We start from the raw sequence: 16,076 nt of genomic DNA, 5'->3' as shown, positions 1-16,076 counted from the left end.
AGGGCTGTTTCCTACACATCATTGTCTTGGTGTGAAATATACCTCTTAAAGCTGCAAGGCAGTTACTCATATTTGGTGAACCATGAACAGGAGAAGAGATCGTTGTCCTGTGCTGTCTTGGTCAGATTGGTCACCAGAGGAAGCTGGGTTGGGGCTGGGGCTGATACCATCAAAAGTAAATGAAGGGGAGCATGAAGTGAATGCCTTTGTGTTCGTGCTACAACCTTAGTGCGCAGGACCTTATTTTAGTTCATGAGAACATAATTCAACATTGTTCTGCTCCACTGTATAAAAATCTGTGCAGTTCAGTGCATGTCTAAATCACGAGTGCAGAAGACAACCACATTTGGAATGCAAGGGCACCGTAGGTGGTGTCAGCATCATTTCTCCCTGAGTTGTGTCACCTGTGCCACTGTTAAGGTGCCTCAGGACTCAGTGGTGCTATCTGTGAGGTGCTTTCAGGCTGGGTACTTTCCCCAGATGCATTTTGGTATTTATTTTGTTAGATGTATACAGTTGATCTCACCACAATAAAATATATGTGGTTATCCACAGCCATTATGGGAATTTTTAAGGAGTAATATAATAATAATAAAAAAGGATAGCGAAAATATTAATTACATTCTGACTATTGAATTCAGAGTGTTCAGCAACATCCTTCCAAATTAGAGTGGGGAGGATGGTTTGCATGCACATCGTGTACATACATAATTGCTTACAGTGGTAGGTTTTTCGGTAGGTGGCACTCTTACCTATGAGTCAGTGCAGTGCTGGTGCTGCAGTGTGCTGGCATAGGAGAGGGAGGGAGAGTGCTGTCGGTGATGCTGGGCTGCTTTTGGCTTTGTTGGTTTGTTGGTTACAGGGACTCTGCAGTCGTAGCAGCTTTTGCAAATGACCACCTGCTACAAGATAAGACAGCTTAATTAATGTCCCACTGAAGGATAGTTCAAATTTAGCCTGGTGTATAATTTACAAAGTCATTGAATCACAGAATCCTTAGAGTTGGAAGGGACCTTTGGAGGTCAACTAGTCCAGCTCCCCTACAATGAACAGGTCAGGTTGCCCAGGGCTTGATCCAGCCTTGGTTCAAACATTAATGCTGAGCTTAGTGCAGCTGTATACTGTAATAGTTCTCATTAAGGGCCAGGATCCAGGTGCTTTGTGTACTTACAGCCACAGGAGAATAAAAGCCAGCCATCCCCTGGATGACCTTCAGCCACACATCTTTAATCTTACGTCCTGGTGGTAGAAGGGCTGGTGGTCATGAGTTCTGTTGGCAAGCCAAGTGGTTCTTTATTGTTGGTTGTATTTCAGACCATGCTTATTAAACTCATAAAGACACTTCTGTACATTACTGTGATGCATGTTCTTTCTTTGTTACATTCTGCATGGTAAAATGTTAAATCTGATTTTGATCTATTTGTATATATGCGCATTTATTTGTACATACATATATGCATATGTGTATGTATATATGATATATTTGTGATTAACAGCTTTGATTGAACTGAGCTTAATGTCGCTTACGGGGAAACAGTGTAGAAGATAATGAAAGCATACAGTGATAAAACACAATTCAGGCTTTATGCTGTGCTTGCAGTGTTCTATCATTTGTTTTATCTGTGTGACCCTGTTGATGAATATAACTGATAAGATTTATGATTCTTCATCAGGTACTCTGTGGTTGTCAGCCACAGCTTACTACAGTTCTTTCTTTACTCGCATAGCTACCAAAATTTCAGTATGAGGTAGATGAAGAGGTTTAAAACAACTGAAATTGTTTGGATACATGCATGCAAAAGTTTCATGGATGGAAATTTTGTGTGGTTAAAGCCATTAATGTCCAAAATTCCTCTCATGAAAGTGCTAGTGGGAGGGAGAGTCTGCGAGGCAGTTACTGTGTGCAGTGCGGCCAATTGCTGGGGGAAAGATTGAAAGTTACCATTTAGTTCTTAGTTTAATGCTGGAAATTTGTAACACAGAATTGCAGAATCTGCTTGTACACCTGGAATTTGGTGTAGATTCACATTTTAGAGTTTATTGTCTTTATTTTTTTAAATATGTTTCATTAAAAACAAAAACATACTAGAGCTCTTAAGTGGAACATTAAAGTATTAGATATAGACGTCTCAAAGGATACTCATAGGGAGAGCTTATTTTCTGTGGCAAGTAGAGAGAAGGGAAGATAACGGCTTCTTTTTGTGAAGAAAAGGCAATAGTGCCTGTGAAGTAAGGTGCTTAAAAACAGAGCTAGCCATTCTGTGACTGTCTTTTCTATGTTACATTGCAGAGATGGTGAGCTGAGTTTGAGTCGATCAATGATCAATAGCTCTGATAAAATAATCCGAAAGGGCGGCTCCGCTATCTTCCAGCATTCTGTAGAAGGTTGGAAAATCAATTCTACTTTGGTACTGGAGATAAGGTGAGTGTCTTACACAGTTCATTTCATATTACTACTGCCTACAGTTCTTCTGGTTCGGAACAAAGTCATTTGATTTACTGTTGCAGGTGTATGTTTTATAACTGTACTCTCTAAAGGTGCAGTGTTAAATGCAACTAAATGCCATTAGGCTGCAACGTAAAGTCAACCTTTGTAAGAATGAATAAAATGTTTTCACCTGGCTATGTCAGTCAGACCTTGAGGACAGTATCTGCATTATGCATGTTGTCAAGAGCCCACTTGGAGTCAGTAATGAGAAACTGGTACTTGCAGGATACGGTTTCCTCTCATCCTAGAGGCCTAGAATAGGACAGATGTAGCCTGAAAGTACCTATTTTTCTTCCTAACTACAAAGGTGTTTCAGGCAGGTGACTTAGATGTAGGAGTCAAGAGCTGGGACATGAGGTGCTGACCTCCCTGAGGCTGGTCCGAGTCAGAAGGTCAGACACCAGTGATGCTGACAGTCTCATACAGTTTTCTTTTTTTTTTTATTTTCAGAGACAGAGTGGCCAGAAAGAGCCTTAGGCTCATATTGAATGTGGGAGCACAGTAGAAGAATAAAGGCAAATGGTAGCTCTGATGTGTCTTAACAGAGTGGGCCTGCCCATGCTAGGGCCTGAGGGAAGAGCAAGTGAAAGCTTCTGAGTACTATATTGCCATCATATTTTCCTTGTCTCAGTTAGTGAGGTGGGCAGACAGCAGGAGGGAAATGTGGGGCAGGGCTTAGCAGTGTGGGGCTTAGGAGAGAAACATGAAAGTGAACAACCAATTTTAGATGCAGTTGTTTATCAGAGTAGCCTTAACTTTTGGAATATTAGGATGCTGAATTGGAATTTGATCGAATTAAACTGGATTTTCAATGTGATTGTTCTTTCTGCCTTTTTTCTTCTTTCTTTTCCTTTTTAAAACAAACACAAACAAACTAACTAAAAGAACATGTAAGGCCAGCCTAACAAAACCCCTAAACTAGCAGTCTTTCAACTTACGAAAGCGTGGCTTTTCTCAATGAGGAACTCTGGAATTTTTTTTAATGACTACAGTTCTGTGTTTTTAATTCTAAAACACATAGAGAAACAAAGAACTGTAGGACCACTAAATGATATGTGTTGGAAGAGACCTCAAAGATCATCTCGTTCCGTCCCCATTGCCTTGGGCAGGGCTGCTACCCACCAGGTCAAGCTTCCCAGGAACTCATCCAACATGGCCTTGAATGCCTCTTGAGCACATGGTTACCTCAAAAACGATTTATATGTTCACAGTGGTAGTAAAAGCAGTGAGCACTGTATTTGTCACCCCATTCTGGAGCTCCTCTAATGTGACAGGTGAAGTGCGTTCTCACTGCAGCAGCAGAGAATGAGGTCAGGGATGAAAAGCATATCAAGAATTGAGGTAGGCAGTGAACTACGCTGCTCTTTATACTTTGGATCCTGTAGATGTGCCTCAGTTCTGTGGTGCACTGTGGTATTCTGTCCCCTGTCTGGGCTCTGCGCTGCTTCCCAGGCTAATATCAGTGAGCACCTGGTAGTCAGCCACCACAGATGCACTGCCAGGCCTCAGCACTGGAGTTTTTCCCAGGAATGTCTGTCTTTTGTCACCTGTCTGGTCAATGTGCTGGCCAGTTGCTCCGAAGGTAGGCTAGGAAAGATACGCAATGTCCTGTACTGATATCTAAAATTCATATGCATGTAACAGACAGTTCAAGTTGTACAAATAGGAAGCAACTTCAGAAGAATACTGTAGAATTTTCAAATAATATATTATAGTTTTGAAGAAAACAGCACACTGTCTTACTTGTGAAGTAAACAAACTTGGAAGCCACTGAGAGACTGTAAGTAGAAAAAGGTAATTATCCTTCTTAGTCATCCAGTTTTTTGGAAAAATCAATTATCCTATTTCAGAACCCTCTACAACCAATACACCTTTACTGCTCAAGCCAAACAACAAGCTAGTAAAAAATGTTAAAATAGATTTTTGATTAAAGTTAAAAGAGAAAGTGAAACTTGAGTTATGCACATTTCTCTCCTGCTTCAGAAGCAGCATACATCATTCAGACGGGGTAAAACAGTGGTTGAATGCCTTTGAGTTTTTTTGTTTTTTTGGTTTTTTTTGTTTTGTTTTTGAAGTCTGTAACTACAAGAGTATAATCTCAATCTACCCCCAAAAAATGAGTTTCAAAATCAATACCTTTTCCTTATTGTTGGAGGTGGGGGAGTTCTGCCATTTTAAAAATAATTAATGTGCTCTGAAGAAGCGTATGGTGTGAATATGTGGTGTTTCTTAAAAATGGTAGGGTGAAGAATGATTTTTGTCTCAGTAGCACAGGTAGGAAAAATATTTATCCTGAGCACAGTATATGAAAGGAGTTCATGAACCTGCTAGTCTTACCCTCTCCAGAAACTTCTCTGCTAATATGTGTAGCATATTCAGTTATGGTATTCAGCAATGAGGAAGGGAACTTTGCAGTACTTTCTCCTGAGGATCCCCTTGTGAAATGTGTTCTGTTCCTGATGCTGACTGAACAATACACATTATTCTTCCATTTTTGCATGAGGGTTGCCATAACCTTTCTTCCCCATTTCAGCAGCAAGAAGCACCTTAACCTTAAACATTTTTGCACTAACAGGGTTAACTTCAAATGTAACTAGCAATCTCCTGTAGTGCTTTCATGGGTAAACTAACTCTTCAGCCCTCCAAAGAGCATTACACTCACTGTGAAGACCATGAGGATGATTCATGCTATTACTGCAACTGTTAATGTGAGCAATGATACTCTTGTGGTTGAGTGTCATCCTAACAAGTAACGGTAGGAGAGAAACATTTAAAAAAAGCTAGCACCTTTTCAATGATGTGTAAAAAAAACTTAGCACTTCTAAGGAGTGGAGAAATAATTTGTTTAACTATTAGCATACAGCCTAGAGACATTTCATAAAACTTTTCATCACTCATAAACTGCAGCTACCTTTATGTGTTACATCAGCTTGACACCCACAGTGACTATTTTAAAGCATGGAAAATATTTGTCAGTGAGTTTTGCTGTGTGAAAAGACTGTTCTTTAGTGGTATGTCTGGACGCTGCTGTCTGGCAGCTGGAGTGTTACGCTTTGTTATTATACTGTGCTGCTTTCCCTGTACTGTCGTGTGTTTGGTTTTATTAGCTCAGGATAGTGACCAGTTTCTGTCAAGCATAAAGGCCATATGGGTTCTTGGCCAGGTCAGGCCTTAGTGGGTTGGTGAGTGAAAAGCTTAATTATCTGGACCCATAAAGGTTTCATAGGGTGTCTTGTGTAATAGAATGCTCTCTCTCTGGGACCGTGCAGCCAGAAGAGACGGGGGAATGTAGCAGCTGTTTTGGGAGGCCAAAGCCCTTTTAGGAGATGCTAAGCAAGCATTAAAATAAAGTACTAGGCTTTCTGTGATTGAGGAAGGAATGATGATGTCATTAATTACAAGAGACTCTAGCAAATTTGCTCTTTTGCCGGTCACAGTTGCTCTAGCGGGAGAGTGATTTTTCCAACTGATGTTACCTACTGATTGCTGACAACTTCTTTGAAAAATAATAAGTAATTCCTGTGCCTGAGGGAAGAAGACTGCTTGTTTGACTCCCTCTCTGTCAGAATGATTTCAGCCCTGTGTAAGGACAACACACCTTCTGCAAAATTGTGCATTTTAAGTCCTCCTTATTCTTAGTAGAAATGTCAAGGTTTTCCTGGTACAGGAACTGGGAAATTTCAGTTGCATAAGGGGCTGTACCTTCAAACAGGAGAGGTGTGGCTGAGATGATACAGACCTCACTGATGGGAGACTGATGCTAGCACTTCTGTAGCCTGTGTGAAATCATATAATTGCATTGTGAGGTTTCAGGATGGGACTTTATTCTTCCACTTATTTTTGATTAAATATGGGCATGTGTTTTTGTTGAAGGAAGCAGATAGAAGCTTTGAGTTTTGGGAAAACAAAATGAAAAACATGATGCGTGTCTAGGCTGTATTCATCTCTTTACAATGTGAGAGAGTGGAAATTTCCCTTCAGAAAAGTGTGAGAACTTCTAAGATGTTAACAGCATCATTTAAAAAAAGTACAAAAAAAAAAAAACAAACAACATTGTGACTTCCCTCTGAAGAGTTTTGATTGTTATCATTGTTTATCTTTCAAGTTAATGTGAAACAGCTATGATAAGACACTGAACAGCAAGTGATAGACACTAAGCTGGCACTGGAACAGTGAAATTGCTCTGAAGCTTTTGTAGGAGCTTTCGGAGGTTTTAGAGCCAGCCATTCTGTTTCTTCCAGATTCTGAGGCCTGCGAACTGGGGCTTTCCAGTATGGTTTAGTCACAATAAGCTTTAGAGGTTTTTTCCTCCTCCATCCTTAAACATAAACTGGAAATTCAGTGTTCTCTATAATTTGAGGCGGTTAACTCCTTTGACCCTTTTTCTTTGATTCTAGCTTTCTCGAGTGCATGGAAAGCTGAGGTATTTCTAGCCTTTGTATGTTAAGCAGCAGTGAGGTCATGCTGTGTTTAAAAGTCCACTCTTCCTTTTGCTTGTAAGCTCTGAAGATTTGTAGCTCAATTATGATAGCTCAGTTATTGAAGCTGGCTTAGTGTATGCTTCAGCTGCTGAAGTGACCTTTTGTGGTCAAGGAGGAGTGTGGTGCCCTGAAAGTGGTGAGGGGGTGCTAGCATGGAAACAGTGAGCAACTGCCTGTTAGCCAGCACTTGTGTTGGTCGTCTGTGGGCTGGTGATTGCCATGAACCTCTCTTTCCCTTGTTAGATGCAGTATGGATAGTTTTAACGAATCATGTCTCCACAGGTGAGAGTCTACAATGACTTAAGTGGAGCAGGAACTTCCTGAGAGTGAGATGTTACTGGGCATATGCTAATTATGTATCAAAAGAATTGCTTACATGGTTTTGTGAAAAAAAAAAAAAACAAAACATCAAATGAATCCCAAAATATCTAAAACTTGAAAAGCCTAAGTTCATTTTAAGAGAGATCTAAGACAGCAAATTAGCTAACTCTTAAATTATAAGTGTGATCAAGACAATATTTAGAAATCTAAATAACTACTTCTGGTTCATTTCTTTATGGAGAAAAAGAAAAACAAAGCAAAAAAAAAAAAAAATCAACCAACCTCTATATGTTTGTAGATAAGTAGCCACTGGCCTTTCAGTAATAAGTAGCTCTTTAGAAAAACAACTACAAAAAACTGTAGTTTTCTTAGCATGTGAAAAACAGTCCAAGTAGTTGGATGAAATGCACATGCAGAAAACTAACAAACCAGTCTTAATTTAGGAGGAATCTCCATGTGATCGGTACACGCAGAGACAGCATTGAAAGGATGTCCTGGAAAGGAACGATAGTTAATCAAACATACACTGTAAGTAACTCTTTCAGTGCTGAAGGCAAGCAAAGAGGTGGAGAGCACTGCTCCTTTGGAACAGTATTTTTAGTGTTCTTAAATAATAACAACAGAACAAGAGAGAACTGCAGTAACATGAGGTCACAGCCTGCCCTTCTTGACAGCTGCAACTCCTCTTTGCCATCAGAGGAAGCAGGGATGTTTGCACCTAAGTTGGTTTTGGTCAATGGGATTTCTGTGTTTCTCTTTGACTGAAAAAGAACTTTTTTTAAAAAGCTCTTCAAGGAAAGAAGCAATTAATTGGCAAAAAAAGTATGTGTTGCCTTGTCCATTGTTCTTGGGGGTGTCAACAACTGAGAGCCACCTTCTGTCTTCCACATGGGAAGGGTGAAGCAGTGTCATTACTTGCAGGACTTATTATCAAATTGTTTAAAGGCCTGAGTAAATCAGTTGGAAAAAGTCTGCAGGAGAGCAACAAGAAGTGTCAGTGACCTCAAACACATGACCTGTATTTAAAAATAAATAAATAAATAAATAAATAAATTCAATTGGATGTCTTCCAATGAAGGTTCTTGCCAAGACTTAGCAGTTATCTGTCCTCCACATGCAAGGTAAATGAAAAAACAGGCTTCAGTTGCTGTGAGAAAGGACCACACCAGCAGTAGGAATACTGTGCTCCAGTAAGGGTAGGAAAGCACTGAAATTAATTAAGGTTGTGAAAGAGTTTCTTGAGTCTACACTATTGGGGAGGTTGCTAGGACTAAGTTGGAGAAATGTGCAGGGTGATCTTGAAGAAGATGTATCTTCAGAGGGGCAGGGTGTGGACTAGGTAATCACTCAGTCCTTCTATTTCCATAAGGTAGTAGCTGGTGACTTAAACTCAGCTAGCTACCTCAGTACTGAGGATACCAGTCAGGCACTTCTACAAGTCATGGGAGTTCCCAGCCAGAAAAGCCAGAGCACTCTGATGACAAGGTTTTCCAGCAGTGCCATGCACAGAAAGGAGAATTTTCCCTGGAAAGGTATTTCAGATGGAGTTGTTGCCTAATTTGGCTTTCATTGGCAGAACATATATTAGTGTTCTTGACCACTGTTTAGAAATTTATTTGCAATCTTAAAAGCCAAGTATTTAAATGGTTTCTTTTTCTTAATAATCCACAGAGTCTGGAGGCAAAGGAGGAAGAGTTAACCACTGTGTAATTGTAAGTGTAGTTGTGTAGTTCAAAGTAAAACCAGAAAATGCGTGTAAGTAGAAAAATGTCACCACATTGCTCTGAAATAATACACGTCATATTGTTTGGAAAGCTGTTTGAAGACAGTGCTATCTGTTACATATCTCTTGTCAGATAACCAGGAGTTGTACTCAGTGTTTAGATATTGTGAACATCTGTTTTTGGTCACTGAAGAAAAGCCCCAGGTCAACTACATGTTGTGACACCATGTTTATGTAAGTCATGTAAACAGGTTGTGGACAGTTGCTTGGCTCCAGATAAGCCTGAGCCCTGTCTACCTCACCCGCCCACAAAGGGCTCAATTGCAGTTTTATTCATCCAAACAAAACTTGTAGACCACCTCAAATGAAACAGTTCTGCTCCATGTTCTATCTTAAGGTAGCAGAAGCTCCATCTATTTAACACATTTACTAAAAGGTTCACTAAAAGTTATGCTGTTTTTTTTCCTTCCTCTAACTGAATATGCTTTTGAATTTTGTGTTCATCAAGATGTGAATTAGCATTTACTGAAAATTAGAAAATTATTCTTCAAGTCCATTTATTCAGCCTTTTTGTGGCTTTTTGTGGGAGTTTTTCTTTTCTTTTCTTTTTTTTTTTTTTTGCCTTGGGACAGAATAGAGATTTAAAAATGCTCTTATTATTAAACAGCATCAAGACTGAGACACCCATATGTGTTTCATGGTTCGTAGTTATCATATCCTTTAGCATATCTTTTTATCTCAACCCTTACGTGAAAGCGGGAAGTTCTGCTGTCTCTATGGTACAGATGAGTCAACAGCAGAGAGGAACTTAAAACAATAATATGAACATCTGCATTCCTAATCATATTTCCTTTAATATTAAAAATACATATTTTAATGCTGAAATTATTACACATTTCTTATCAGCACAGGGATTCTTATACATAATTCGTATCTGTGCGCACAATAGAATTTTCTAATGAAAAATTCAGACTTAAAAATTCCAGCTGTTTAATATGTGGCTGGCTGTATTGATCTGATTTAGGTCCTCTTGAGGTTTTCTGGAGAAATTTCCAGAGTATATGTAAGACCACTGACAGGTAAAAAAGATTTGACTGTGAATTATTAAATAAGTAATGGAAGCTAAGGCACTTTTTTGCTTTTATTTTTTGGCAGTGTTTGTATAACTTAACTGCCTACCTCTTATATTTTGGAATAATGCAACAACATAGCAACATTTGTGCATCAGAGTACTTGTTACACAAACATTCAGGTCTATTAATTCCAGATATCAGGTATGGGTGCCTGAAATAATTAAAGCAAAGGTGGTAGAGATCATGTGTGACTCTTTTTTTTTTTTTTTTTTTTTTTTTTTTAGACAGAGCCCTAGATTTCATGTAATTTATGTTGTGTCTTCTGGTTTAGTTGTGGTCACCCCACTGCATTATGCATTATGAAATAAGTCTCTGGATACTTTGGCTGATGCTGTTGGTAACTTTCAGTGCATTCATCATCCCTTACAGCCAGTGGTCTGGTGGTGGATCTTAGATAATAAATAATAATTCTGTTCTAATAATTCTAGTCACTTATAGTGCTGCTAGATCAGACAAGTCATTCTTTCGTGCTCTTATTTATTTATTTATTTATTTGTTTATTTTCCTTCTAATTTTATAGCAGTTTTTGTATTTGTTGTGGAGTATTCACAAAATGAATCCATCAGCCTGTTAGGATTAAAGTTCATCAGACTTACAGGCTGATGTGAAGCCTTTGCCGTGTGTTACAGAAATACTTTATCTGGCCCTTTACACCAGTTGCTGAAAGTTTTCCGTACTCTGAATTTTAATATTCTCCACCAATCTCCCTTATTCTGAGACACTCAGTGCAAGCTGTCTTTGCCCCAGTGCTCCTTCATTTATACCTGACAACTGTAAAAGACACCCCAGAACATTCTTTTTTCCCCTTTGTCCTGGTGTATCAAGTGAGAGGAAGCACTCAAAAAAAATATTTTTATCCTGTTTCCCTTCCCCTATGGCTTTTAAAGTCAATTCCAGGCTGAGTGCTTTGTGTAATGGCAAGGTTTAGACTTGCTCTTTCCTCTTAAGGCGGTGACAGAAGAGCTGTCTGGTCATGGTTTTCCTCTAGTTCATTCCTTTTTACTTGAGATTATTTCTCCTTTATGTTTCTCAGCGGGTGTTGCAGCTGCTGGAGCAGCATCTCTGGTTATCTTTTCCTGTTTTGTTCTGCTTTAAGGAAGTTCTGCTCTAAATGTTGGTTACGCAAAAATAGCGTTCTCTTACTCAAGAAATAGTCTATTTTAAATCCTATTTTATCTGCTGACAGCAGTGGAAAATGTGAAGTTACTGCTTTTCTTCTTGTAATACTTGTTAGTATTACAGAACTAGAAAAAAGAAGTATGTTTATATTAACAGCTATGGGGATGACCTACCTCAGCTCGGCAAGTCCTATCTGTTCCATATTGGACTTCAGCATGAGCTTAAATTCAGGCATGGTATTCACACCTGCTCACAAACATTCACACTTTACAGTGCAGGCATGGGCATGGGTGCATGGCACAGTGGCCATCCTGAGGTAGCAGCGCCTCCTGCAGCTCTGACCTTCTATAGCTTTTTATCCCAGAGACGGATGTGTACTACAGACTTCTTGAGACTACTAGTGCAGGATTCAGTCCGTACTTTAGTCCTTAAAAGAGTTTTAAAATGCTTGCTTACATACTTAAGAGTGCTTTAGCATTTGCCACCTCACCATCAGGTGTAGGTTATCATGATTTAACTTTTGCAGCTGACTTTGAAGCAGATGCACTTTACCTGTTATTTTCTGGGCACTGTGGGTATACGGATGCGTAATTATCTTAGTGCCTTGATCTGTGGTAGCTTGTTAAGCCCTGATCTTGATCATGGATATCTGAACTCTGTGAACAGTTCGAACATTTAGTGGCAGAGAAATGAGCTACAGGACTGAATTAAACTGATTCAAAGTAACGATTGTGTTCTAGGAAGTGCTTCTCTGAGTTCAGGGAACAGTTTAACTAGACCTTGGGCAGAAGTACTTTAATTTGCAGCATGTTTTTAAGTTGATTTAGCTTAGATCAGACAGTGGGTGTTCTTATTGCAAGCTAATTAGAATAACTTAAGCTGAGCTTCTGTTAATTACTACTAAGTTTATGCTAAACTGAATGTGTTGCAGTGAAATAAGGAGCTGTATGAAAACAGCTTTTCTCAAACCAAGCTGGGTTGTGAGACATGACAATGAAGTGAAACACTTATTTCTTAGACCATAAATACTTCATGTTTTAAACTGTCATGTTTCTATGAAAACAAACAGCTCCTGTCCTCTTTGAAGCACGTGAACATTCTGAAACTTTGTAAAACATTACAGTAGTATACGCTGTGTAATTTCTCTCTCTCTCTCTATATATATATATTCATATACTGTAAATCCTTTTCCCTTGGGATTAAGATCTACTGCTGTAGTACTTTACTTGTGATATCGTAATTAAGATTTGAATTCTGTTGTAACAGCTTTCGTCTAACTCCATCCTAGAACATGGGAAGTGACTTCTGTCTGTCTAATGCTAACTACCTTTGGTAGTATGCGGCATGCTCTGCATGGTCTCCATTACTCTTAGATAATTCCATGCATCAGTGAATACTGGTTCTTATCTGTGCATCTTTCTTTTTTTTTTCCACACAGAAAGAGTATTCTTCGTTTCTTGGATGCGGAAAGAGACGTCTCAGTGGTCAAAAGCAGCTTCAAGCCAGGAGATGTAATCCATTATGTACTAGACAGACGTCGCACCCTAAATATTTCTCAGGATTTGCACAGCCTTCTCCCTGAGGTTTCCCCAATGAAGAATCGCCGATTTAAAACCTGTGCTGTAGTTGGAAATTCTGGCATCCTTCTGGACAGTGGCTGTGGAAAAGAGATAGATACCCATGACTTTGTTATAAGGTGAGTGTTCTGCTTTTGAACATGCTACCTGCTGTGCTTCTTGGACAAAAGCTGGGAGAAGTGCTTTCATATCACCTACAGATTTCAGGGGTTATCTGAAATTGCAGAACAGTTAATGTGAAACTGTGTTCCTCAGTATGGGTTTTTCCAAATTTGAATATGGTCCTGTATTATTTACAAGAGATTTTTTTTTTCCTAAAGTGAAAGTAAAACAAGAAGCACACTTGGTGAGGAGTGAGAGATTTGAGCTACTTATTTTTCCTGTTGCTTCTTTTCCAAACAAAATAATTATTGTTACAGAGCCCATAGTAGAAAAAATGCAAAATATTATCTTTTTCAAAAATATTCTTTTTTTCAGTAGTGATGGCCTTATCTCTCTTTAGCCAGTGGTGATGGCCTGTTGTAAATTACTACATTACTTCTGTGCACTGTGGGGTAAAATTTCAGTGTGATGTGTTGATGCTGAACCAGATGGCTGCCATTAAGGTAATTGGAAGTCACACATGTAAATCTTTTCACATTGCTTTCGAAGTGTATCCATGCAGTTTGGGAAAAAATGCCGACAGGCTTCGCTTTTTATTCATTCATCTGTCAAGTGCATACAATAGAATACCACTGGCCTTCATAAATCAATAGAAACTATGCAGGAATCATAGCTAGCTTCATCTGAGAGCGTGGCATTATATGGATATAGAGAAGGTTAGGCAGAAGATAGGTAGGTCACTTTGATTTTTAACAAAAATTTGTAATTGGTTTGCTATTAGAAGTGTGAAAATGCAGTGTTAAAATGCAATATAGAAATCTTTGTTGTTGCAGGTTACTTTTCTTTTCCTTACCTTGAGAAAAGATGTTGGCAAAAATCCAAAGAATGGAAAAGAAAGATACTTTTTCAATCCTTAATTCAAAATTGGGTGTAAGCATGAAAGTGGCATTTTATTTGATGGGTATATTAGCAAGGGGCCCTTGGAACAATTACACATCACTCTTACATTTTTTCCTGTCTGTTTTGCTTGTATCAGGGTTAGTCTTTGAAGTTAGCATCCTTAATGCAGAGGGAATCCACAAATAAATATCAGTTTTTTGAATAGCTTTTAGTTATGCCATAGTTTTATACTGTCTCATTGATTAAATGTGATTTATCCAACAGAAATACAGTAAAACTAAGATGCTAGGGAAAAGTCTGCTTTTCAGAAAGCAAATGGGAGCGTGATTCAGAAAGTTTCAAGTCAACAAAGTGTGTTCTTTGTTCACATGTTTAATTTAATTGAAGTTACATCCATAGCCTTCCTCCCATTCAACTGAAATCTAAGTTTTGACATCTAATGAGATTTTAACAAGTTGAAGCTACATGGCATAAAGATAAAATTTTTACATCAAAAAGTTACAACTGCTGATCAGTTTTTCAGGCTGGAAAGACATTTCCTTTGGTGTATGAATAGGTAAAGCAATCTTAATAACAAATAGTCTTCTGGATAAAAGCACATCTTTGACCCTGCAGTCTACAGACCATTTTAATACAGAGAAGTTTTTGATGTAGAAATCAGACTTAAAACTTGTCAGAAGTTCACAGATTCTCCATGGTTAACTTAATGTATTGTAATGTGTTGTAATGTAGGTGATGTATGCCATGTGTCTGTTTAAAGTAGAGAATGGAAAACTCCTTTTATTTCAAACTAAAGTCAAAGCATACTTCAGGGTTATAATTTCCTACATTCCTGTCCTTAATTTTAAATAAATAAATAAATAAATAAATAAAATTATACATGATGTATGTGGTTGCATGATCTAATACTACTGTCCATTTGGTAACCACTCAACTCTGGCTGTTGGGAATCTGGTGTTTGTAGCATGGCAGCCTGTTGCTGTGTTTTTCTTCAGCTCATTTTTCTACAGGTAGTATGTACTAATTCTACTCACTGCCTAGCACTGTTTTGAAAAGCAGTTCATGTATGTATATAGAAAATCATGAGTGCAGATAGGTATGTTGACTGATGAACAAAACTGTTGCAGAATCTTATGATGATGAGTGCATTATTATCTAGGGGCTGCAAAAAGTGATTTAAATTGCTGGAGTTAAATTTATGATCCAGATGGTTTTGATAGTAATGTATGCTTTGTTTTAGAGAGAGTTGTTTTGTAGAACAGTTTTAATGGTAGATTCAACACCAACAATGCCACTAATTTTATGATTAAACTGGTGGTGAAAGTCTGTGAAATTGAAAAGGATGCAATACCCTAAATTTTAATATTTCTATTAAGGTGATTTGAATATCTTGGTAATAACTAATGAGAACAAAGAATAAGAGAAGATATGCCTTATCAAGAGTAAAGATGTAGTCAATACCTAGTGCTTTGCCAGATGCTATCAGGTGTAAATTAGTTAGTATCTTTGAAAGTCATCCAAAGTTGCTAATAACTGGCCATCTTTCTTCAAGACAATCCAGCCTTCTGTTTAACAGTGCCTCTCAAAGAACATTTATCCAACAAAGATACAAGGTAATTAGAATACTTAAATTTAGACGGATGCTTAAAAATAGACATCTTTACTAGAGGTAAATAATAACCATTCTTGCAATCCTACAAATTTTACAAGTAAAACAATGCAATTTTTCTTGAGGCAAGGGCATAAATAGGAGTCATTCTTGTAAGCAATGTAATATCAGTATAAGCGGATTTACTGTATTTACTGGACATTTTAAAGTGTTCTGTTTTTTTAGTTACTTGATCACATGGGGACTTCCTTTGTTTTTGTAATGTCAGAAATGAAGAGTCTAGGGACATGTCTTCTGCCAGGATAAAATGGATTAGTTCCACAAGTTTAGCAAAGTCATGCTTGCTTTGACAGCAGAAAATGTGACACATCTAGTTAAAATGGTAAGCACAGGGGCTCTTCTCTAGTAATAATGATAAAAAACCTATGATGTCTATACTACTACTACACTAATTTCCTGTTTCTTATATCCCTTCTGTTTTTAGTTTGTTTGTTTACACCCTATTGATCCTTGCACCTCCAAATCTTATGTAATGGAAAGCTAAAGCGAAGTACATATTACTGCCATGCCTAGAAAAGGCTCTGAATCCTTCCCAAATCACTGATTCCATAAAATAAATAAGA

At 38.2% G+C, this 16,076-nt stretch overlaps 1 protein-coding gene across 5 annotated transcripts in view; it reads left to right on the top strand.

The window, feature by feature from the left end:
- The window catches only part of ST8SIA4 (ST8 alpha-N-acetyl-neuraminide alpha-2,8-sialyltransferase 4), a 50,716-nt gene that overhangs the window by 2,437 nt on the left and 32,203 nt on the right, over positions 1 to 16,076 (top strand). For 3 of the 5 annotated variants that reach the window (XM_015849477.3, XM_085529473.1, XM_085529472.1), the window contains exons 2-3: positions 2,291 to 2,422; positions 12,704 to 12,961. In XM_015849477.3, coding sequence (XP_015704963.1) covers positions 2,291 to 2,422; positions 12,704 to 12,961 — 390 coding nt within the window. Of the gene's footprint in view, positions 1 to 2,290; positions 2,423 to 2,543; positions 8,823 to 12,703; positions 12,962 to 16,076 lie in introns of those variants that run through there. The other 2 variants (XM_085529474.1, XM_032441311.2) reach the window with 2 other exon arrangements.

The sequence above is a fragment of the Coturnix japonica genome, chromosome Z, assembly GCF_054131305.1.
Source record: "Coturnix japonica strain WE chromosome Z, WE-NBRP24, whole genome shotgun sequence".
Classification (NCBI taxonomy): domain Eukaryota; kingdom Metazoa; phylum Chordata; class Aves; order Galliformes; family Phasianidae; genus Coturnix; species Coturnix japonica.
This window is presented reverse-complemented; position numbering and strand designations above follow the sequence as displayed.